Here is a 25,111-nt window from a genome sequence, read left to right on the forward strand (position 1 = left end):
AGAAAGAATTCTATCCATCTCTCTCTTCTAATCCAGTTTATCTAAACTGCGCACTCTCCATCAGCATTGAGAGCTTTCCACAGGGGTCGAAGAGAAGCCGGCACACTTTGGCAGCAGCCAAGCAGAACTGGGATAATGTGCTCCCCACTGCCAGCCCTGCCACTCGGAGCACACAGATTTAAACCAGTGGGGGCATCTTTTATACCACAGAGTCATGCCTCGAGACAGTTTCTTTCCTGCCCTTTCAGCCTAAGGATACTTTTTCCCCACTAAAAAGGAATTTTTTAAGTGGTATGAACTTGTAGGGAGAAAATATTTATACCAGTATGTTCCGTGGCCCCTGCCTGCACCAGCCGAAGAGTCCTCCATGCCATTCTGACAGCCTTTACGTTTGATGATGAGATTCCTTCCCTGCCTCATGGCTGACGGGTGCTGGAAAATACTGGTCACCATTGAGACTGCTCAGAATTTCTCCTTTCCCTGAGGAGCTTGCGTCCAGCAGAAACAAGGACCACCAACCCAAGTATGAGCCTGGCTGCTCCTGTCCATTTCGTTTGGGAAGGAAATGCCTCGTGTTCACAGGAGAGTGCTCCCAGTTCCCAAACAGAGAGCCAGTTAGAGAAGGTTCTCCTTGGTCTGCGCCTGTGGATTCAGAGTGGGTCCTTCTTCCTGCTCCTGATTGCTGAGCTCATGTGCAGTGCTGTGTGGCCTCCATCTCCTTCTTTGCTGGCCCATCTCAAACACTCTCTGATTAGGGACTTGACTTGGATTCTTGTAACCCCTCCCTCCCTGTGCCAACTGATACGGGTTATCAGCAGACAGAAGAGGCTCTTTTCACTTTTTTTTTTTTTTTCTATTTGGCCCCATCAAAAAGAAAAAAAAGTCCGAGTCTTCAAGAAAATCAAGTGTGTCATTTTATATAATTTGTTGTGTCAGTTTATATACGGTGACCTTTGAAATACTGCAAATTTCCTCAGTGCTCTAACATTGATATTCAAAATCAGGTTTTGAAAATTCCAGCAGTGTTAATTACTCCCTCTGCGCTTCCATCGCACTTTCTTCATAGCCCTCTTATCCTATCATATTTGTTTAATAGACTGTTTTGCTTGCAAGCAACTGTGATTCACTCAGGCTAGCTCAAATAATGAGGGCTTATTTTAAGGATGCCTATGCCAATAATAGAGTCAGAATCTCACGGAAGTTTCAAAATAGAAGCCAGTTAATGACCAGGCATTACAGGGACTGGGACTCAGGAAAGGTTCTGGGTTGAAGGAAGCAGTTCTATGGAACTGAACAAGGTGAAAGCTAGGGCTCTGCTACAAGAAATGTGGCCAAAATGCTTTCTGTAGACCTACTCCCTTTTTTGTTTATCCCCTTCCATCCTGACTCATTCTATTTATATTCCCTCTCAAGAGGGCCATGCTAATTGTCCTGGGTAATTACTAAGTAGCAAGTAAGGACAGAGATGTTTTTCCTGCCAGGACACGTATAGGACACCGAGTAGCGTTCAAACTGGCTGCCTCTCAGTCAGGAGTCCCCTCGCGGTCCAATCGTTTGGGACCACGGACGCGCAGGACTGAGGACCGCCTCCTTTCTTTTCCATAGGAGAGACCATGGATATGACAAGCTCCTGGGCGAAGCCACTTGGACGCCTCTAAAAAAGCACATGCAGTGCTTAGCACAGGTTCTGACGTCTCAGAGGTATTCCACGAAGTGTAGCTAAGTGATTAAGCGAATCTTTGCCTTCTTTCCTGGGGCTCGTCTTAGGTGCAGTGAAATAAGCTGCAGTCTGCCTATGACTCAGTATCACTTATTTCCCGCAGCGGGGAGTTCTGCATTCTAAGGCATGGGTTATCTTACTTTTCCTCTGTCCTTTCCAGTAGAGCTTTTTTCTTCGTCTATAAAAACCAAGCCACAGTGGTAGAGCCTACCGTTTTATAGTATTCTGGGATGTGAAGTCTGTCTTAGTCCGCTTGGGCTGCTGGGACAAGTACTATAGGCTGGGTCACTTAAACAATAGAAACCTATTTCCCGCAGCTGCAGGCTGAGAAATCAGAGATGGAGGCGCTGCACGGCCGCGCTCTGCCAACGGAGGGCCTTGTGCTATGCAGACGCTGCCTCACTGTGGCCTGCTCCAGGGGAGAGCGGAGAGAAGCCAGCTCTCCTCTGTCTCTTCTTCAGTTCAATTCAGTTCAGTTGCTCAGTTGTGTCCAGCTCTGCAACCCATGGACTGCAACACACAAGGCCTCCCTGTCCATCACCAACTCCCAGAGTTCACTCAGACTCACGTCCATTGAGTCGCTGATGCCATCCAACCATCTCATCATCCTCTGTCGCCCCCTTCTCCTCCCACCCGCAATCTTCTTCTTATAAAGATACTAATCTCATCATGAGGACTCCACCCTCATGACCTGATCACTGCCCCCCACCAGAGGACCTCTGTCCAAACATCCTCTCCTTGGTGACTAGGGTGTCAACATATGACTTTTGGAGGGACACAAACATGCAGTCTGTAACGAGGCTAAATCTTACTTTAAGATGAGACGCTTGCTGGGATTCCAGCTATGCTCTCTGGTTCCCCGGAATCACTTTTCATGGGAGACCAGAATAAACCCCACCAGCTTCCACCGGAGCCAATTGTTCTGAGGAGTATCAATCTGTATTCCGGTCCGAAGGAAGTCTGGGCCTATTTCTTTAGAGGGAAGCGTGAGAACCTTACTTGAACGCCCGCCGCATGGCCTTCTCTGCAAGGCCGTGGACAGATGCTGGGGCGGGAGTTGGTTTGGGAGGCCCCCTGGCCAGGATGGCAGGCATGCTGTGCTCCAGCCCCCTCTGCAGATTCCACCGTGGGAGGGTCTCCAAGGGACAACGGCACCGAGATTCCGGGACCGCATCTGGCAGCACAGACATCCAGGATCAGGATTTTGCTGGACAAAGGCTTCTTGCTGTCTGGGCGTGGCCTCTCATCACATAATTATCTTCTAGTTGCTCCTGCCTATATATCCATCAGCTTGATCAGGGCAGAGAATGGGATTAGAAGCAGAGGAAATAATTGTGGTGAGTGGAAAATCAATCTTCCCTTTCGCAAATCGCCCACCAAAACAATGAGTGTCTGTTCCTTTGAGGTAGATTCTTGAATCGCCCCATATTGCTTGAATGAGAAACATTTCCTGGTGCTTGGAGGCGGGGGTGGGGGTGGTGCAGGAAGGGGGCTGCTCCTGAAAGGCCACCCCCCACTGCACATGGTAACTTGGCTTCCTGCTGACTCCTTTTCTGCTGTCTCTTGTGCTTCCCCAGGGCATTCTGGGGAGTTGGGGGCAGTTTCTGTGGAAGTATACCACTTTCCCTCTCCTTCTCGGGATGGAGCTGTCGAAGTTTGGGCCAGAGCAATGGGATAAGTGTGGCTGTTATGAACAACTTAGCAAAGGAGCCTGGTGTCCTCAGTAGACAGAGTAGCTGATAAATCTGTGCGCAGGATCAATGATAAAAGGAAGAAAAGAAAAAAGTAGAAAGAAGAGACGAGGACAGCCCAACAGATTCCAGCTGAAACAGATTCAGCTTGCTAATGAAGCCACAAACCGGTACCGAATTCTTCTCACTTCTCAAATCAAGTTTAAAAATTGATTCTGTGCCAGTTACAAGGGGCAGAGCTGTCATTTACCAGGGAGATTAACTTGCTTTGTTGAATACTGACAGGGTCCAGGGAAGGGCAGGACCCGCACGGCACACAGGGTGCTCGGATTCAGCGAAACTTCAACCGTGAAGTAGGAGTAAGTTGAGGGTTGGAAGTTTGCACCAGTGAAGCCCAAGGTAAGGTGAACTTGGAGGGAGCGTTTAAGGAAGTCCCAGACCAGCGTGAATGTTTGGCATCTCTGCGGATCCTTGTGCCCTGGCTAGTTGGCCTTCGGAGTCCAGACCCAAATCCTCTAGTCCTCGTGGTCCTCATCCTCATTCTTAGCCAGCGAGGCTGGTCAAGGAGGTTGTGGGCCTGAACACGGACGTCAGGACGGCTCCAGATCTTGGGAAACTCTGTGGGTGGGACAGTCAGCTGAGTTGAGAAAGAGACCCCTGGGTTCACAGTGCCGAGTGAGTCCCCCTGCCAGTGCCGGTCCTTTTCCTCTACAGCTGGGCTCGGGGGAATTGTCTGCACTGCGGTCAGATGTGTGAACACCCCGGGGCCTGGCCGGCTGGCCCCTAACAACATTTCTTTTAACCACTATGTGTTGGCCCTATGGCCTTAGATGCTATCAGACTGAAGTTTAAATATATCGCAAGTGACCCTCCGTGTCCTTACACTGCAGAGAGTAGATGATGTCAAGAAAAAAAGTGCTGTGAATCCATAAGATTAGAGAAAACAAGTGTACAAGCGTGAGCATGCGTCTACAGGGCCGGGGAAATTTAATGAAAGAAGAGACGACACGCATTTTTCCTCTCTTAAATTCTCCCTGAGTTTTAGATAGGTTTGGCTGGGCACAGAAACTGGGGCTATCTTGAGAAATCACGGAGTTAATGTGTTGTTTGTAAAGTCCACGTTTCCAATAAAACAGCCGACTGATGGACAAGAGGGTTTGGGGAAGCTGCCTGGTGCCCCTCTCCCAACCGCACTGCGCTCGAAACTTCTCCAAGACGGGATAAGCGTGTCATTTGTTTTCCTTCAGCCGGAGCTCTTAATCACGTTCCTAGGAATGAAGACTAACAGACTGGAGGCCTCTGTCCAAATTTCGGATCAGCTTGACTCCAGTCCTTTCCCTGGGCGACCACCTTAAGGCGCTCCCTCCTCGCGTCTCCAGGGAAGAAGGATGACTGTCCTCCTCTCCAGTTAATTCTCCCCAAGCTTGTTGGAAGGAGCCATTAGTTTATGTTTTATTCTTCATGCCCTTAAGATCTTGGGATGAAATACTCTCAATAAACCACCAAGCGTATTACTATTTTAAGTACCTGCATCGTCTAGGAGAAGGAACATGCTGACTCCCCGCAGGAGAAATAAATGGAGTCAGCTTGCTGGCTGGCACACCGTCTTTAGCAAAGAATAAAAAGAGACACAGATCTTCTTGTTCTGTCTGCTGCAGAAAATGTGTCCAGATCTGGGGAAGCAGAGCACAGATTTCAGAGGCGTTGTATGTCCCACGCTCTGTGCTACACAAATCAGGGGTGGTGTTGTTGTTGTTTGGCCCAACAGAATAAGCTCTGAACACGAAAAAGGAGAGGCTACTAGGATGTTGATGAAATGCACTTTCTGAGAAGTGTGTAGGAAGAAACAGGTTTCTTGTCTTATTTGGGTGACTTGTTCCATGCTGTGTGGCTACCTGCATCTCAGATGAAAAATGCAGACCGAGGGAACCCCTGGCACTTGTGACCAAAACAGCATGCAAAAATATTTTGTTCTGTTTTACCGCTGTACTCTCTTTGCGAGGCCTTTTTTTTTTTTCCGGGGGCAGGGGTGGGGAGTCCTTCTCTTTGTGTTCTTGTCAAAACCGACAGGCATCCATGTGTTACCAAGTGACGTGAAGTTCTTGCTTGAATAAGCAGGACTAAAAATCCAGGATTTTTCAAGGCACACTGTTGACTCAGACAGCCACCCACTCGACTGGATTTTCCTGAATTAACCCTGACCGACAGCTTCAGGGCGGCACTGCCTTCACCCCACACCGTCAGGTCCTGCCACAGCCACACTACGGCTCTGACGCCGGCATCCTCGTCCCACGGTGATGTGGGACGGGTTGTGTTACTAAAATGGTTTCTTTTTATTCCAGAAACCCCCACATTTAGGAATTAAACTGAGTCAAAACGCAGACATCAGGAAGAGGAACTGAAAGTTCTTTTTATTTGACCTTCCTTCAGGGTGAACCCTAACCAATGCCATTGCTGGGAGTAAGAGGGCAGAATTCACGGGACACTTAGAATGGAACTAGGCATGATCTTTTTAAATGAAGATTCGTGTGTTAATCTGAGCGTGTGCCGAGGCTCTTAGGAAGACAGTATGGTCATCTCTGATGGGAACGTCAGAAGGGTCGTTATGTTGGGATGTTCACGCGGCCTTTTAGTGCCCTGGTCTCTGCTGCTCCAGAAATCGTGTAGAAAGGGCGCAGAAGCTGCTTTCTGTTTGGAAAGGGAAGGGAGAAGAGGGGACTTGCCCAGAAGCAGCATTTGTACACCAAGCTCTGTTTTCACTTAGGTACTATTTTTTAAGAGTGGTTTGGCTAATTACCTCCCCCAAAGCACCATGGTACCCTTGACCAATTCCTTGGGCAATGCAATTTCTTGCCTTAAAAAAAAAATACATTCATTCATCATCCATATTTAAAAAGGACATACAATTATTGCACATTTACTGGTAACAGGGTCCATCAGTACTTACAATTCCATCTTTAAAATAGGCACATATGTATTTAACTGCTGAACAACTTGACTAATATAGCAGCACGTATCAAACTAAAAACTGACGGAGAATATCAGCCTGATTAGTTATTTATAATCATTTTCAGAAGTGCTTGTTTTCCAGAGGGACCATACAAAAATCATCGTGCTTTTCACAGCATTTCTGCCAGCACTTGCCTGAAGTATGCTTATGTTATCAGCAGAATATGAAACGAGGCTTTGCAAACAATCTCCAAGAAACCATTTCACCAACAGTTCCTAAGAAACTGTTAGAATGGTGAGTGAGCAGTTCATCAAATTATCTCGGTCTCCCTTTATGGCACCTAGGTTGCACACGCTCCTGTAACAAGAGATGAAACACTCGGATCACCACCCCCGGGACACGAGATTCAAACACACGCGTGTGCCTCACCCGCCACGTCGTCTCCTTTGATTCTTTTTGTGTGACGGCTCGGGCGACTTGAGCATTCCACAGGCCTCCCTAGCAAAGAGTGGCTCTTCCCACAGCGCTCACGTCCTGTCTCTGATCCTGCCCTCTTCCCTGTTATGTGTGCAGCACTATCTGTCGAGAACTGGCCTCTTTAATCAGCGGCTCACAGTCACTTTCAAAGGAGCTTAGATCCCACTTTTGGATGTTCTATCTACTTTATCCCTTTGGCCTAATCTGAGAAAACTTAGGCATTGTCTTGGCTGAACTCCTCGGCAGCTCACAATTCAGTGTAGATACAGTCTTGGCTCCTGGAACACACCTATGATTATTCTCTAAAGCAGAACCTGACATTGCCTTCATCACCTTCCCTGCTTTCTTGGGGCACCATGGTGATTTCTCTGGACCAGCCTCCTCAGGGTTTGCATCAGAGATACTTAGGTTTCTTCCTCTCCAGAGTCACCTTTGTAGCTGTGATAAACCCTTGCACATTACACTGTCCTTGTTAAGCCCACAGTGTTGTGTAACTCACTGAGTTTTTTCTACTTCCTACTCTTAACCCCATTTTGACTATATGTATAATTTCCTTTCAGCTTCCTAGTCTTTTTTTCTCATCTCATTTTTATTTTATGAAAATATCTATCTCCCCTCTCATTCAGGCAGAATAGAAATGCTTGACTTGTTTATCTTCTCTATAAATCATTATTATGTTACGTTGACACATAATGTCTGCCTTACGCTATAAACTTTACAAGTACAGGTTGTAAACATTAATGTCATTCTGCACAGCGCTGAGCACAATGTCATGACCACTTCAATGCTTTTGATGATGATGGCGATGATGAGAATGACCACGTGATGCTGTTCTGGTTTGAAAATATCACATAGGTAGTCCAGTGCATCTTTTTTTTTTTTTTAATGAGTTGTTCCTCATTCTATAATGCTGTCATTCTTCATTAGCAAAAAAGGTTACTGTAAGTTATAATTAGTGTTTAGTGCCCTGTCAAATAATTAAGTGTAATAAAAAGCTTTCAATGAGTTTAATGTTAACATGGTATAATTAAAGCCAAGTCTTGAAATGCATTAGGTTGTCCATTATGTCAGACATCTGATGCTTTCTCCCCTCTACAGCTGAAATTCTCAAATGGTGCTTATAGCAATATCATCGTCAAAGACAAAAAACTCATTATCAGTCTGAGGCAGAATGGGCTTGGCAGTGTCCAGCAAGGGCAATATTTTAAAAATTAAGCAGATCATTTCTACAAATCTACTATTTACTGATAAGGAAACAAAGATGTTGTGTGACTTGCCCAGGGTCACATGGTGGTAACTTACTTTTACTTGGTAGTGAGAATTGTGGCTTAGGATTATACAGAGGTGATTATCACTACTGCCATTCTCTCTTTTGGAAATATCAGATATTTGCTGTAAAATGATTATTTTTGTCTTTTTCTTGATGAGGTGAAAAAAACAGGTGCAAAATAAAAGAACACAGTTTGTATTTAGCTTTTTGCACTGAACACTGGTTCTAGGAGGCAGGGCGTCACAGTGCCTATTTTAAGGCTCAAATACTGAGGCAAGGCAGAAATCTCACCATTTTCTCATCAGAATAACTGGAATGTGCCTAGATACTTGGCCATTTTGAACCCTGCATTCTCTGACCTTCTCAGGCCTTCTCTTGTGCATGTCGTATTATCTTTTCTATCCACAAGGATTCTGAAAAAATTCAGCAGAGTGCAAGTAGCCCCTGAAATAAAGGCGTCATTCAAGGAACAAAGAAGTAGAAGGAGGGCTCCAATTAAAATGATGAAAATCTTTAATTTTTATTTAGGTATACTTGTACGGACACGTGTATATACAAATACAGATCTTATGGGTTTGTCTGTGTGTGTTTTGTATTGGTTTTTTTTTTCCTTTTTTTTCTTACATTTTCTTTTACGTTTATATAATGTCAGCATTTCAAAACAGCACTCGATGAGTAAGTGCCAAGGAACTGCAAAGCGGGCAGTACAAGCACAGGACCACACGGAGCTGGACTTCACACCCAGACGCACACACAATGAGTGGCTTCAATGGGGTGTCGAGAGTAAAGCATGGAAAGCGGATTTTGACTCATGGGCAACCTCCAACATGCCAGCATTTATTACACTGTACAGACAATGGGGGCAAGCCCATTGTAGGGAGATTTGTCTCACATCTGAGCAGCTCTGGGGCAGACGCATGGGAAAAACTCAGTGATGCCAAACCAGAGACGGACCTGTCCATTCACGGTTCTGGGGAAATGCAAAACGCGGGAGGAAGGCGAGAGAGAAAACATAAAGATAAGAAATAAAAGGGGGTTGTCGGCAAACGAGGGTTTTCGTGGAGGTGGTTTCCAAAAGAAGGGAAAAAAAAAAATCAGTGATCACAGCTCTGGGAGCAATGAATGGAGGGAAAAAGTTCAAACTGCTTTTTGCTTTTAAATTTTGGGTAAACTAATAAAAATGGCTGCTGCCGTGGCTAAGGCACCAGAGAAAAACAAAGTCCCTGAAAACCCGCAGGTACGGCGGCTCTGCCTTTGCCGGTGACGCGGAGAGGAAGAGCCCTCAGCTAACCTCACGGGAGCGGGTTTGCAGTCTTTCCCATGCTTTGGCTGCGGGTGACAGTGACAAGCCTCTTCCTGGAGAAAAATGAAAACAGTCATCTACGAAAACCTCCCCCCACAAATAGGAAACCAAAGCAAAGCACAGAACCGTGACTGAAGTCCCTAAAACCTTTCAGACCAACATGCTGGGGTTGGGGGCGGGAAACACCACAGGGCTCCAGCATCAGACCTTGAAAACTTTGAGGACCAACTATTGATCAAAAAAAGTCATGTTGTTCCAGGTCCCAAGATGGTGGAGTCTTAAGATCGGGAGGGCGACGACCACATGTGAGTCCTGTGTGGAGCAGCGTCTCAGGCCGCTTGGGACTCTTCTCAGCCACGTATACATTGGATGTTTCAAAGCCTCAATGCATGTTTTGTATCCTGAAAGACTATTGTTCTCACTTACAAAAGACATAAGAATCAAATTAATACTTTATTATCAAACACTATATACAACAGAGGTTGCTAATAATACAGAGTTTAAAGAACGCAGTTTTTTTTTCTTTTTTAACGTTTAATTTTTCTTTCTTCTGCCACCCAAGAAAGTACAGTACAAAACAATAGCCTAAACTAACACGGACTGTTACCTGGTCTATTAAAGGATACACGGTATCCACTAAACAGACAGATCCTTATTTCCCTGCTTCACACTGCAAAGCCCTTGGCAACCAGGGGCAAAGGTCGCTGGGGTTTGACTAACTGGGGCTGAGAGGCAGTGAAAGCTGCCCTTCAGATTCTGAATTGGTTTTGAAATTAAAAGCTGCTACAAAGTTGCGTCGACATCCTCCTAAAGCCCCCTGAGGGTTGTAACACCATCACAAAAGGCCACCAGCACTTTTTGGACAAAATGAAAACTGTCTGATACCAATCATCCTGAAAACTCCATGGCAAGCTACCTACAATTACGTCACTTACAGGTAGAGAAGCACGTTTTCTACTGGTGTGGATAGTCTTGCTTTTTTTTTTTTTTTTTCCTTTTACATTTAATCTGTTGGGGCACAATGGTGAAGTAAAGGGGTCTAATTTCACCGTGAAAAATGAAAGACAATGGCAGAGAGGGCCATGAGTAATTATTTCATCATTTGTTAGAGACAAATGCTAGAAAAACCACAGAAGTCACCATTTCTAAAATGAAATTAGCGCTGCTAATGTAGTTATGACTAAACTGGAATCATTACAGGATCGTTTGATTTCCTTGCGGTCATACAACATGCAGTATAATTTTGGTTCTGACTATTGATCCATTTTAGAAGGTATCTTTTTTCCCCCCTTACCCAAATCCCACCGGACCAACAAGCCTGTAACTATTAATAAGAAAAGAATATTACTGAGTATTACTGAGAGTCCCGAGTATATAAATAGTTAATGCAAGAAAAAAAAAAATCCAATGCTGTGAACTTTTGTTTCAGTGAAATGGTGGCTGCTCTCTGTGATAAGACTGCCACTCCAGAGACGTTCCTGGTGTCTGGGGGAACAGGACTGGTTCCATCTGCGAGGCTGGCAACCGCAATCACGCGGTTCCAAGTCCTACTCACACGGTTCCACATGTGAGCAGACAGAGCCTGAATATCCACTCCAAATGGGTCGGGTGAGCCCAGAGTACATTCCAACGTGTGCACAACTCTCCAGGGCGCCGTACCTTTACAGCTGTCTTTCATTCACATATTTTTCTAATTGAGAACTACGCACAGTTCTTTAGCAAATTCCCATTCATAAAGTCTGTCCGTAATATGACCCCCCCCTTTTTTTAACATGTACATTAAAAACAAAATTTTTTAAAAAAATCCATATTGTGCTGGAATGCTTCCAGTTTTTCACATCTTACATGATCCTTGCATTTTATTGGTTTTGTTTTGAAAGGCATGGTTTCTATTGACGTGTCCTGCCATAGCAAAAAAAAAAAAAAAAAAAAAAAAGGCTTGATTTCTTTTCCATGGGTCTGACACTTTTCCCTGTCTCGGCTTTCGGAGTTCAAAGTTCCTGACACCCTCTGCAGTAGAAACCCCCAAGGCTTGCATTTCCTGGTAACATCCCGGTTGGCTGATTTACTATCCTCTCGCCCCACCCCCACAATGAAACAAGATAACCCCCCATATTTCTAAATGTATCAAGGGATACCACTTTTTTTCTCACAAGTTTAAATAGGACAAGCATATATACTCACTCTCAGCATAAAGTATATCTAAATAATGTATTTTCTATTCTAGTGGATTTTTAAAAAAATATTTTGTTAAAGTCTTTGGGACTCCATCCTGTTTATCTCCCACAGATAAACACATGTTCCCCCTAGGCTTCAGGCTGTATCAGAAAGGGAAAGGATATAAAATCAACTCTTGAATTTTCTCTTTCCACAGTTTGGAATCTTTATTCCAAATTTCCCTTTAGCCCTCCCAAGTAGTACAGACTGACTCTCCCGGGAGCAGGGGTGTGCGCCGGAGTCGTGGAGTGCGGAGCCGAGCGTGGGCACTGGGCTGGGAGTCGGGGAAAGGCCACACCACACTGGCGCTCCAGCAAAGCCAAATTTCGTCCCCTCTGGCCCCTGACAGCCTTTCCTTGGTACACGTGGTCCCCCAGAGGAGTATCCAAAGCTATTCGGTAATATACTCATCGACCCTGGCTTCTCAGCCTCGGGGAAGGTCACTTTATTCGTAAAAATGCCTCTTTCAGGTTCTTAAAAAAAAAAAAAAAGGTTGTAGCACCATGGTGATCTGTATTCAAAGGAAAAAAACCAAAATCATCTGGTGTGCACTGCCCAGTCACCAAAAAAATTAGAGGCACTCATCACACGCGCATGTTCCCCACCCAGCCTAGCTTTCTGCTTTCTCGCGGGCTCTGTGCTAGCATTCGGCCCCTGACCCGCCTCCCAGCCCAAAGGCTTCCTTTACGGAGCACAAGTTTTGCTGCCAAGGATGGTTTAAGACAGTCACCTGTAAAGGAAAGAAAACACAAACAAAAAAACCAGTGTCTCAACCTTTGAGAAGCCTGTGTGTGTACGCGCTCCTAGAGGAAACGGTGTAATCTGATCTCTGTCCTTAATACCTCCCCTCTGGACTCCACACGCTGACACGGTGCCCTGCAACGTACAGTCCCGAATAAGAAGGCATGAGCATCCTGGGCCAGGGAACACCCCCCGGGCCTCCCCGCCCCCGTGCGCACTGGTGGCGGGGGAGCGCTCTCAGGAGGACGCACAGGAGCGGACGCCCACTGGGGTCCCTCCCACAATCTGGCATGTTCATCTGGAGTCCGTGCAATTTGGAAAGGGGTGAGAGAGGGCAGGGGCCGGGGTGGGGGTGAGGAAGGCGGGAACTACTAAAGCACGCCACCACCACCACCCACCCCCGCAAGCCCCGAATTGTTGCTTAGAATTCAGGCTGAAAGAGAGAAAACAAAACAAAACAAAAAAAAATCTGACATCTGCCAAGAAAAAACCAATATCAAGTCCTTTCTTAGGATGAGCAGTTAGGTGGATCTCTGGCGTTCCAAGACCCTGATGTTCTCGGTGACAGGTGACGGGAGGAGACTGTGCTATAATGTCAAAAGCATCGCCAGGAGGAACAGCAGGATCGCCAAAAGGCGGCTGGGTATCCTTGGTGTTTGTGCCGCGTTCTCGCCACGGGATGGCTCGGCTGACTCATGGACGGTGTCATCTGTTCAAACAGAAAGCACACGTTCCAGTGAGATTTCACATCCTTAATAACTCTCTCTTGCAGCAGCAGCCTGCTGTTCGCAGACCTCGCCACCCTCTGCAAAGTAGGGTAATGAACCTTGCGCCACCATTGACTTTCATGTCTGCATAATCACTCATTATTTACAGCAAACAAAAGGAGAGGCAGAGAAAATTGGACTTTCTCGGCAACATGAACGCTTTCCGTAAAAACTGAGGCGGAGAAAAACGTGCATGCGCTGTAACCTCTGGCCCGTGAGCTGCTTTGGCCCGCTGGCAGTCAAACACACCATGCGCAAACCTGACGTCTGAGCGGGCCTTCTAAACCCACCAAGCCAGGGAGAAGAAAGTAACCGGGCGGGGGCGGCAGGACGCAGTTAATGCTGGCATATTAGTGGTTAATCGGAACGCGACGCCCCTTTCCCTCTTTTCAGCGGTTTCATAGGATTAGTGTTGAATGCCTGGTTGCTGGACGTCTAGATGCATTTTCAAAGATGAAGAATTAAATGATAAAGGAGCATTTTAACTCAACGATATGTGATGCTCTCCGAGCCTAAATAAATCGGTGCCCGCTGGCTTGCCTACCATTAGGAATCAATTATGGTGCTATTTCTATTACAGACCCTGAATCTTCAGGATTAAATGACTTGAACTTGACTATTTTTATCAGGCTGAAGCTGGGCACATACATCATCAACGTGGATGCAAATTTCCCCCTAAATAAAATGGATTAAGTGAAGTAAGCTTCTTTTATTTAGCCATCAAGTGTTCTGGAAGACTGCCTCTGACTCTGGACCGCCTTCCGGAGCAGCATGATTAACAGGCTTAACTTGGAGACAGGAACTCTGCAGCAATTAGCACCCAAGGAGGACCTCACCACGCTCTCATGTCATCCGCCTCCTTCCTTCCACCGGCCATGATCCCTGAACTCCACTGGGGCCACCAGCGGGGTTCTCTGGTAGATTTCATTTTAGCATCTGTGGGGCTTCCTGTCGGAGCTTAGGGATCGGCAGGGTGGGGAACAGCACCAAGTGAGACTGTCCAGTGGTTCCCATCTCTGCAGACCTCAAAGGGTCATCCCTAAACCCCAGCTCCAACCCCTGGATGGAGTCACTCTCTTAAATGCGTCTCTGTTTTCACATCACGTCACATGCCTCTTCTTTACCAGGTAGAGCACCCTCCCTTGTTATTTGTCCTAAAGCGACTGCCTTTTAGCCTCAGGCTGGCTTCTACTCGAGCTGGGCGCTCGCGGGCTGTTTCTGTTCATTACTTTCTCTCTATCAACTTAGAAACGTGTCTTCTCAGCGCTGAGGCTTCTGCTCTTATGTTAGCCTGTCCCCACGTGTAGAAAATGCTGCTTCCTTGTGTCAAATTTGCTCTCCTCTCCTGGACCTGAGCAAACCTGCATGGAGTACCTACTGGCTGAGCAGACTAGAAAAGGTTAGGAAGCAAGAATGGGGCGTTAAATGGATGCAGAGGGGAAGAGAAAGCCCCCACGTGGTGTAGTCAAAGACTTGTAGACTCTGCCCTGCTCGTAGCCTTGCAGATTCACTGAATCTGGAGTTAGGAGGTGGATGTGAATGCCCTTGAATAGCCCTGAAAAGAAAATCCAAATCGCTGTCGTAAGAGCACCAATCCGTTGTTATGCGGAATAACAGAGGACTTGGGGCTTAACTATGAAAGAACCATAAACCCTGAGCATTCTAAGGGTTCATTTTGAAATACCACTCGTACTGATAGACCTGAAATTACATCAGCCATTGGGTTCCTCTCCGTCTTACTTTCACTAACCTATTACCCAATCCTCTTCCTTGTAAAGTTGGGTCGTGCACTGATGAAAGGGACCCAAGTAACAGGTAGACGCTCAGTGAGCTTGAAGGGGGCCCACCGTCCCCACTGGGTCAGGGAGCTCAGCGAGGGCTAGCCATGCTCTCGGCCCCCACGGCACAGACAGGGGCCTGACCCTTGCAGACTTTTGAGAGGAAAACTTTGGTTTCTCACATGAGAGGAGCCACAAGGCCAAATGTGCCTTTGGAGCCTAATCTCTTCCTAAGCCACCAACCAGTAAACTACCATCTTGGCCTCAAAGGGGGAAAAAAAACTCAGTCCCTTAGGGCATCAGGGCTTGTCTCTTCTCACCGTAACACGCTAGTCCTGGCTTGGGATTCTATGAGCAACCTGTGATTAAACAAGTCCTCGGTGCTGGGCGATGCCCTGGCCTCCAGGAAGCGAGATGAAAGCTAGGCTGCCATTTGGGTGAAGTCTGAGCAAATTTCAGAATTCTAAAGAGGAAGTCACAAGCCAAACCTAGCCCAATAGAAACTGCACCTAAACATGAGAGAATTTCTAAAACTGGAAACAGAGAACGTGGCTTGGAGGAAGAAAACACTTCTCTTTGGAGGCCAAATCAAGTCTCGCCTCCTGGTACAGGAGTCCATACCACGAGGGTTTCGGCGGTTCACTGAGAGAATGCTGGCGATGTTTCGGAGCCTGTTATGTGGCGTATTTCTGCCCTGAGATCATCCTGTATCCCTGATGACAGGAAATTGGCAGGCAGAGTGTGCAAGCAAACAAACAGAGGAACACATTCCGAAGACAGGTGAATTAGTATGCGTTGCTGAGAACATGCAGCGGGACCCTTCCAGCCTTGCCGGCTTCATGAAGTCGGTCTACACTCAACTGTCCAACACCGTGGGGCAGAGCTGCAAGCCTGAATTTCCTAAGGCACTCGGGGAAGTAGCAAGTCTGTGATTGTATTCATATAGCCGGGGATCATAGCTCAACCTTGTCTTACTTTTTTAGTGAAGATGCTCACCAGAACGCCCGTAAATACAGTCCTCACTGCCCCCAAGGAGCTTTTCCTACATGTACACCTGCACAGCCATCCCCAACACACAGGGTCTGACCACAGTCTGTCCAAGGTTTGCAAACTTGTATCAGCTATGAGTGCTTAGATTTGGGGGCTGTTATGGATTTAAACGCCCAACGAAAACACAGCCTGTTCCCCCAAAGACTGTGAAATAGGTTCACATATGAATGCATCTTAGGATCATGCACTTTTATCATTAGTTGAATTCAAAGGTAATTTTCCTAATGTTGAAATGGTCCTCTGTGTGACTCTTTATTACCAATAAAAAAGAAAAAACATGCAATCTGTTATACTTCTAAACAGTCAGTGGGCAGTGGGATTTACCTGGAAAAAAAAAAAAGATTACTGGAAAGCTCTGCCTACAGTATGCACCAGCGTGCATCAGAAAAACTTAATTCAGGGTAAGTTATGTCTGGAACATGCCCAACGCCACCAGTCAGCTTCCACGCAACTTGTGAACAAAGCCCCGATGATCAAGTTCTCTGCGTGGACATCTCCGTCAAGCAATGGTAAGAGAGTCCTATGTTTATACTAACGTAGGAATGGGAGTTGAGAAATACGAATATCACCCCTGGCTCTGGGTATAACCAGCTCAGTTACTAAAGGAAGACTGTAGACTCCAGGGTCCTTAAAAGAGACCTCCGCTCACTCACAGGTCCTACCATGGCCCACAGCCTCAAGCCTGGGAGGGGTCTGGTACCTTGAAAAGCCACAGGAATGCTTCCAGATTTCCAGGACACAATTAAAATGTCTCCCTGTCAGCACTCATTCCTTGCAAGTTTTCTAAGGCAGCTAACGGATCCCTGGGGAGCCGCTAAGGCCTCTGAGAGCTCATTGTACATGCGTCTCCCTTGCACAAGGGGCCTGCCTTCGAGAAACAGAAATGCTTGGAGAGAAAGCCCGACTCTTCCCGTCAGTTACAATGTGGAGGCTCTTGTGTGTCCGGAGGCACCACGTCTATTCGGATATTTCCCTAAGGCCCACCAACCGTGTGTCCCAGCAACAGTACTCAAAGGATAAAGCAGATGTCACACTTGTTTCCTGTCCAAGGCCGTCAGAAAGGTAAGTCCCACTGCAAACAGGTTGGGGTGGGGGGGTGCTTACGCCTTTCTGGGAAGAGGAAATAATTTTGTCCTCAAACTTTGAGAGCTTCCCTGGTAGCACAGTTGGTAAAGACTCCGCCTACAGGGATCCTGGTTCGATCCCTGGTTCAGGAAGATCCCCTGGAGAAGGGAAAGGCTACGCATTCCAGTATTCTGGCCTGGAGAATCCCAGGGACTGTATAGTCCATGGGGTCACAAAGAGTCAGACACCGCTGAGCGACTTTCACTTAAGCTTGGAGGTAGTCCCAGGAGATGGGTAAGGACATGAGTGAAGTTCTTGAGCAGGGCGGGTGAGGAAAGGCAGCCACAGGTAGGCGGGTGTACAGGCGCACACCTCAGTGAAGACTCCCCGGGGGCTCCCCGCCCCCGCCTCACAGCCTAACTGCAATCAAGAGCCGGGCTGAGCTCATGACCCAATAAATGGAGACTTTACAGATTTACGTTAGCCACAGTAAGCTGCAGTGCAAATGCTTCGGTGAGTCCTTCAGTGGGCTTTATTTTTCTCCATAGTGACGGGGAAGTTTGGGTGTGTGGAAGATGAAAATTGTAGAAAAATTTATTTATCCTTAATACTTGTCTTGCCTCAGTAATCAAGGGTCACATCTGGCACGACAGACTACCATGGATACATTCGTGGGAGCAGCGGGAGCGAGAATTTGTGGTGTTAGGAGGCAACGTGATTATCCTTCTCGGGCCTACTTCTATTGACAATGGCACAGATAATATTCGAAATAAAATGAAGTCCTTCAGAGCAGTTCAATGATGCCTGTGAATTTCTAGAGAAAACTAGAGAGGCTGAATTAGTTGCTATTTTGTGCAACAGTCTGATTACTTTTATCCGAAGATTGGGATCTAATATGAAATTTTTATAAGCGCATACAGTAGAAATTTTCTTTGAATTATATGAAAACAGGTCCATTAATAGTCACAGTGATTCACCAGCATGCTCAGAGGGTATGGTACAAAGAAGTGAGACTGTAGCATTCTGATGGGGCTTCTACCCTAGGGTGCTGTGTTATATCCAACCCACGTCGAGAGAAAAGCAAAGTCGTAATTTGTCTAACATGCATTAATTACACAGAGAGACTGGAGGAATGAGGTAGAAATAAGGAACATTAGCATCGCTAGCAATGAGCAAAAGCAGGGCAGCTACGGCATGCAAACATGCAGGGAGGAAGGAAGGAAAAAAAGGACGGAGGCACCAGAGAGATGCACTTGTTAAAAGAGATTCTCTAAGCATACTAACCTGCTGGTTCTAATGAATTTTCTACTTTGTCGTTAACATCGAAAACACGATCATGAACACCTATAGTTTTCATACAGCTATCTATAACAAAAATAGAGATAACAGCCAAATATGTTAGTGAAGACACCCTTTAACTCCCGTTTCTTTTTCTTTTCTTTTCTTTCTTTTTTTTGCTTTATTTCTTTCTAATTTTTCCTCTTATTTATGGAGAGATTGGTTTACAATCAGTGGCATGTATCCAAATGCCAGAATTGTTCCCATTTGCTGTGCACGTACAACAGTCTGAGAAACAACAAGTTAGCAACTGCTGTGTACTTAAAAGCATCATGGAAAAAAAAAAACCGATGAGAAAAAATATGATGGAAACTAAAACATGGAGGTTGATATACAAAACAGATACCACACAGGATTTACAGTAAAAAACAGTTTTACCGCCGTGAACCAGACCACACAATAGTGCATGCGCAGTGAAGCCACCCTCAAAGACACTCATTCGCGGGAACTTACTTGTTGGCCGCACAAAGACTTTGAGCTTTAGACAGGACCGCCTTCCGTTATCCGGGATTGCAGAGGCTGTGGGGGAGACAAAAAGAGAGCGAGGGAGAAAGAGAACAGGACCAGATTACTCTTCGTTTTCAAATGCAAAGTGTCTACAGCAAATTCTTTCCTGAACAACGGGAAGTACTCTGAATTCTTCCCAGAAGGTGAAACAGAGATACTTCTCAGATGGACACTGATAGCTAGAGAAAAGGGCTGCTTTCCTAAGCCTATCTGTTCCTTTCCATGAGATGAAGAATCACGCAAGAACACTGGTAATCTGCAGGAAGATACTTTGGATCCTTATTTCAAAGTCTCTGCCGTTTAACTAGCTCTGTAATCAGTTTTCTCTACAATAAGAAGATAAAGCGTGAGTCCCTGGGGTACCCTTTCCTCTACTGCAGGAAAAGGGCCCACACACCCCTGGAGCCCAAGGTGAACGTGCTGGTAAAAACCAGTCCGCGACAGCTACAAGGCCAACTTAAACATGACCCAGTTCTGCTGGGGAAAGCAAAGCTTCGTCTGTCCTGAAAGCCTGTCTGTCAGTGTTTCGCAGGTAATTCAATTAGAGGTTTTACTCCGAGCTTGGCTCCACATTCTATATGACTAAACCGAGCCCAGCAACTTCCATCAGGCCATTATAAGTACAATATGCTATTGAGAAAGCGCCGTGTTGCAATGGTACATTTATTTTTTAAAGGCTTGCCACAGAGAAGGATGGAATTCATAAAGTGGGCTTACCAAAACATGACAACATGTTTCAAGTTATAAATCATTTGAGGAAGAAACTTTCTTCTCCTTTTCAAGATAATCAGACTGTAAACTTTCCTTGTGTTTGAAAGATTATCTCCCCTCAGTGCACCCAGCATAATGTCAAAGGGACTTCCAAGGCAGTAAGACCCTTAACAGTCACATATGTTTACAAATGCATCCTAGAAATGACGACGATTAGCAATGGGAGCTGCGTACTTCCCTCCCTGCGTGTCTGCTTCAAGTGTTTCCTTTGTTCAGAAAAAGCAGATGCTATCAGTCAAAACGCACATGGCTCCGTTAGTTTGGTAATCTCCTCTGTGTTTGGTGTGCCTTCTCTCACCCCTTTGTTCTTACTGTCCCTCACAGGGGGAACCCAGAAAATTAACATGCTGATTTTGTAGGCGAGAGGATTCAAGCGGCAAAAATTCAAGACTAACTTTCCAACCATCTCCTTGTGTAACTCCAGGCCCACACCCTGGAGGAGAACCGATCAAGTCACCACCCAAAGGACATCAAGCTGGAAGGGACCCTGGTGTCGCTCTTTAACACCTGTTGAAAACTCTTTAATTCTTAGACCGAAGTAGATACAGGAGAGACGTTTTCAGCCCTCCCCATCTTCCCATTCGCTCCGACAGGCAGTTAAGAAGTGCTAACAGCTGGCTTTGCCGTAGGCGTTCATTAAATCAAAGTAGGAAAAACTCCCTCCACTGCCATGTACAGTAACTAGTGTGTTATTTAGGGTATAATACTCGCACTCTGTGGTTTGATCCAGGAAACGGTGTCCTTCCTGTGGACCTCCAACTGCAAGCGTGCACGTGATGAGTACAGTGCCCTTAGGTGCTTCCAGTCCATTAGAAAAACTACGGGTTCTTGAGATGGTTGACATCTTATTCTTGAGGGGTGGTGTGGACCAGTGACACGTGGGTATTTACGCTGCTAATCTGCTGGTTTCTGAGCTGGGGTGAGCTTATTCCCAGCCTCACGTGCTTGCTTCTGCCACATGCAACAGCCCATTCTGCTGACGACACTATAAGACACAAGGAGCTCAAGGCCAGATTAAATGTTTGTTCTAGCGGGGGAACTTCTTAGAGTCAGCACAAGTTTTTCAGATATATATATAGGTATGTATGAGAAATCCAATTGGTCCAGACATAAAAATCACTGGGGCACATGGGAATAGCACCAACACATGATAAGCTCTGTCTAGGCAAGAACTGGAGAATTCTTTCACGAGTTCACAAAGAGGAGCAATTAGCTACTGGATGAGCTCCATTGTTCTGCGGATTAAGAGCGTACAGTGCACTTATTTACCCAAAATAAAGACCGCCCTTCCCCACCGGACTCCTCTATTACTTCCTCACCTCTCTCTATCACCAGACAAGCTCTATGACAGTGCTAACACGACAGACCCCTCACGGTGCGGTCGGACTATCACACTCCAACCCTTGGGCTGACGGGCCAGGACTAGAAGCAAGGCATGTGAGCACACAGCGCGGGTTAAGTTAGGTCAGTTCCCTCCACAGCCTCTGCCCTGAACCTGTGAAATAACCTCTTCATCCTTCTCGCCAGCCTGAGAGGGTGTGCCGTGAGAAGTCAGGATTACATGGGGTTCCTTAGTTACCACACTACAAAACAAAAATAACACCAGAATGCATAAAAACCTTTCCCGTATACCCGCATAACTCAACCTTTTATTCAAGGTTTAAAAACAGTGGGACTGTGGCTTTATCCCACGTCATGTTCCAGGTTAAGAAACTCCCACATCCCTTGGCTGACAAATAGAGGGTGCCTTTATACCACTTGCAAATAGTGATTGTTAATTATTAGTAATATTCGAAGATATAAAGTGATATGAGATTACTGGTCACAGAAAAGCAGAGACAAGCACTAAAAACACAAACCAAAAAAACCCCACAGAAATTGAAAAGTGTAATAGACACACAAGTAAATTTACAGGGAAAATTCTCTCGGGATCAATATGAGCAAGATTGAGGACTGCTGCTGCTAAGTCGCTTCAATCATGTCCGACTCTTTGCGACCCCATAGATGGCCTCCTACCAGGCTGCCCCGTCCCTGGGATTCTCCAGGCAAGAACACTGAAGTGGGTTGCCATTTCCTTCTCCAGTGAATGAAAGTGAAAAGTGAAAGTCAAGTCACTCAGTCGTGTCTGACTCTTAGCGACCCCATGGACTGCAGCCCACCAGGCTCCTCCATCCATGGGATTTTCCAGGCAAGAGTACTGCAGTGGGGTGCCACTGCCTTCTCTGATTGAGGACAGATATAAGTAAAAACTGAAAATGTGCCCAGCTTTTGTCAGGAGGTAGGTAGAGTTAATTTCAGTGATTCTAGAGAAATCACTTTATAATCAACCCTATTTTAGTTAAAATTTATATGTAAATTCTTATGTTGCTTTCCTTAGAAAAAATAGTGAACATTTATATATATATAAATAAATGATATATATCATTTATAAATAAATGAACATATATGTATATATTTATATATAAAACTGGATCACTTTGCTATATACCAGAAACTAACACAACATTGTAATATCAATTGTGCTTCAATTTAAAAGAAAGACATGGATTTTAAAAATAAAATTTGTCAGATTAAAATGAGAAGTTCATCTTGTCTTAAACACTTGTCACATAACCCAAGTTCATATCCCTTTATTCAGTTTACTGCTGAAATTGTCCATCTGGAGTCGGGCTGGGAGTAGGGGTTCCGGGACCATTAAAACAAGCACACCTGCCCATTCCATGGCCAAATGGGAACCGTACAAATCAATCACCTCAATGATCTGCAGAGCACCAGTCCCAGCCTCACACCACATAATGAAGAATCTAGGGGCCCTGCAGTTCTCCAGGCTTCCCTTGTGGTTCAGCTGGTAAAGAATCCGCCTGCAATGCAGGAGACCCGGGTTCTCCCCCTGGGTTGGGAAGATCCTCTGGAGACGGGATAGGCTACCCACTCCAGTATCCTGGCCTGGAGAACCCCATGGACTGTATAGGCCATGGGGTCACAGAGTCGGACACAGCTGAGCGACCGTCACTTTCTGGTTCTCTTGAGTTTACAGCATCCTGCTAATAAAGGGCTGCTCTTCTTTGACCCCACGCTCTGTCCCATGACCCCAGACAGGAGCCCAAACTTTAGCCATTCCTAAAGACCTGTGTGCTTGCTCTCCTGGGGCTCAGGTGAGCGTGGCTCAGCACTCAGCAACCAGCTTGATACCTAAAGGGGACCAGGTTCAATGCCTCCAAACCAGTACTTCCGAAGGCTGACTCGAGCACTGCAAACATTTGAATAGTTCACATCACAGTTCACTGCGGGCCCATCGGTTGGATGTGGCATCATCTTTGGGGCAGGCCACTTCTGCCCTGGCTTCAAGGCTCACTGCCTGGCGTGCCTGCTCTGTGTGTTCCCTTCCCTGTGAGAGTGGGCTGGACCAAGTTCCGTGCATCTAAGGAGCTGAACACAGCAAAAGCGACGGCTGCCACTTCTGTGCTTCCCCGGTAAAAGGCTGCGCCCTCCTCCTTAGGACTCCTGCCCCCTCCCGAAGCGAGGTGCCACGCTGTGAGATTCTCACTGGAAAGGCCCCACGCCACAGCAGAGAGAGACTTCCAGCCAGGAGCGTGCAAGGGACTGGCACCTCAGGGCTGCAAGTAGCGAGGAACAGAACCAGCTGACAGTCGCGTGACTGAGTTGCAGCTGAGCCTTCCAGGGACCATCACCTCGGGAGAGACCCGGACCCAGCTAAGCTGCCCCTGGATTCCTGAGCCCCAGAAACTTTGAAGAATAATAGATGCTGCCTTAGCCACAACCTTGGGGGTGATGGGTTACTCACGAGCTAACTGACACAGGGCTGTGTGCAGACACCCCTGCGGCTTCCATGCCCGTCCGTGTGAGGCCTGCGGGGCACCGGGCTCCCGGCTCCCACACAGCAGTGCCCCCAATGCTGCCGCCACATCTGGACCACTGCACCCCTTACGAGTTTACTTTTCGAGCTCCTGTCACGAGTCCACTTAAAACAGGCCCTTGAAGAGAGGTAATTATAAACTGTTGAGCAAACGCTACAAGACACTTCTATTTGTTTTCACACCAGCGTTTAGAAAACTGTTTTTCATTTTCGTCCCCACACCGCTGAGCTTGGTTTTGCTCATGCAGCCATTCCTGTGCGGTCTCCATAATTAGCAGGGTGCCTCAGGTGAGCTCCAAATTGCCAGGCGGACCTGAAGGAGCTTTGGTATTACAGGATATCCACTTAAATCGCAGAGTGCCTTTCCTCCAACACGAGAAATACAACATTAAGGGCAGCTTGAAGACACCAGAAACCAAAGGACGTATACTCATAAGTTAACATTTCTCTTCATGTCAAAAAACTGTCCATTATGTTTACACAGGCTATCAGATTAAACGTAAACATTATGAGAGTTTAAGCAACTCAAAGTGATCGAGGTAACAAACGTTCGCCTTCAGGAGAACTGATGAAAGTTTAGCAGGAGAGAGACGAGACGCTCATTCTCTCCTCACACTCTCAGGCCCGACACGGTACTCATTCGTCTGCTTTATCATTCCTCAGCCTGACCTTGTTCGTGCATGTCAGTCGCTCAGTAGTGTCCTACTCTTTGCAATCCCGTGGGCTGTAGCCTCTGTCCATGGGGATTCTCCAGGCCAGAATACTTCAGTGGGTAGCGTTTCCCTTCTCCAGGGGATCTTCCTGCCCCGGGGATCAAGCCCAGGTCTCCTGCACTGCAGGCGGATTCTTTACCATCTGAGACATCAGGGAAGCCCCTGGCCTAACCTTACTCATCTTCACATCTTAATTCCCAAGGCCAAAATCCCCCTTCAGTGTCCCGTGTCAATCTAGGTACTTTAGAAATTTTTATTTTTAAAAAGAATCAGCTGCTTTTTTTTTCCCCTAAGAAATGAGTATGGTTGGGGGGTGGCTTAAAAATGAAGTTTTCCATCATCCTGTTTGCCACAGGAAGTAGTTCTTAATTTGTGCATGGGAAAAGAAAGGATAGGCTCTTAGTTGTTAGCACAGGCTGTTTTGCCTCCGTAGGTTTTCCTGCGGTCTAACATACCACACAGATATATGTAAATTAGACAGGTGACGGCAGAATTAAGCACTAATATTCTTTTCACAATAAATGCTGGAAAAGTAAAGCCCATTTTAATAAACGGTACTACTGAAAATGTCTCTTAGAAGTCAGTGAATCAGTGAAATCCGTTTTGTGTGTGTGGGTTGAGGGAACAGAAGTTGTGGGAATAGGGTAGAGTTTAACCAAAGCCATACGGACTTCTTGGAAAATGGTTACCAGATCCCCAGAAAAAGTCTTAAAAGTTAGACCTCTTGAAAGAAGACCCCAGCAACAACTTGCAGCTGGCTACCTTTTTTTAAAAGCAGCACGACACCGAATTTTCATATTAAAAACAAAATCACCAGCTGTGAGGCAATACGTCTCATCAGCCTACACCTTTCAAGATTTAAGAGTCACATGACTT

General features: G+C 46.3%; 1 protein-coding gene across 3 annotated transcripts in view; it reads right to left on the bottom strand.

Moving 5' to 3' along the window:
- Positions 1-8,603: 8,603 nt before the first annotated feature.
- EFNA5 (ephrin A5) overlaps positions 8,604-25,111 on the bottom strand; it is a 292,701-nt gene continuing 276,193 nt past the window's right edge. For 2 of the 3 annotated variants that reach the window (XM_070292425.1, XM_069592649.1), the window contains 2 exons: positions 18,821-18,886; positions 9,846-13,078 (listed from right to left, as the gene is read on the bottom strand). In XM_070292425.1, coding sequence (XP_070148526.1) covers positions 12,957-13,078; positions 18,821-18,886 — 188 coding nt within the window. In that variant the 3' untranslated portion in view covers positions 9,846-12,956. Of the gene's footprint in view, positions 13,079-18,313; positions 18,395-18,820; positions 18,887-25,111 lie in introns of all 3 variants that reach the window. The other variant, XM_069592648.1, reaches the window with a different exon arrangement.

Source organism: Ovis canadensis, chromosome 5 (assembly GCF_042477335.2).
Source record: "Ovis canadensis isolate MfBH-ARS-UI-01 breed Bighorn chromosome 5, ARS-UI_OviCan_v2, whole genome shotgun sequence".
Classification (NCBI taxonomy): Eukaryota; Metazoa; Chordata; class Mammalia; order Artiodactyla; family Bovidae; genus Ovis; species Ovis canadensis.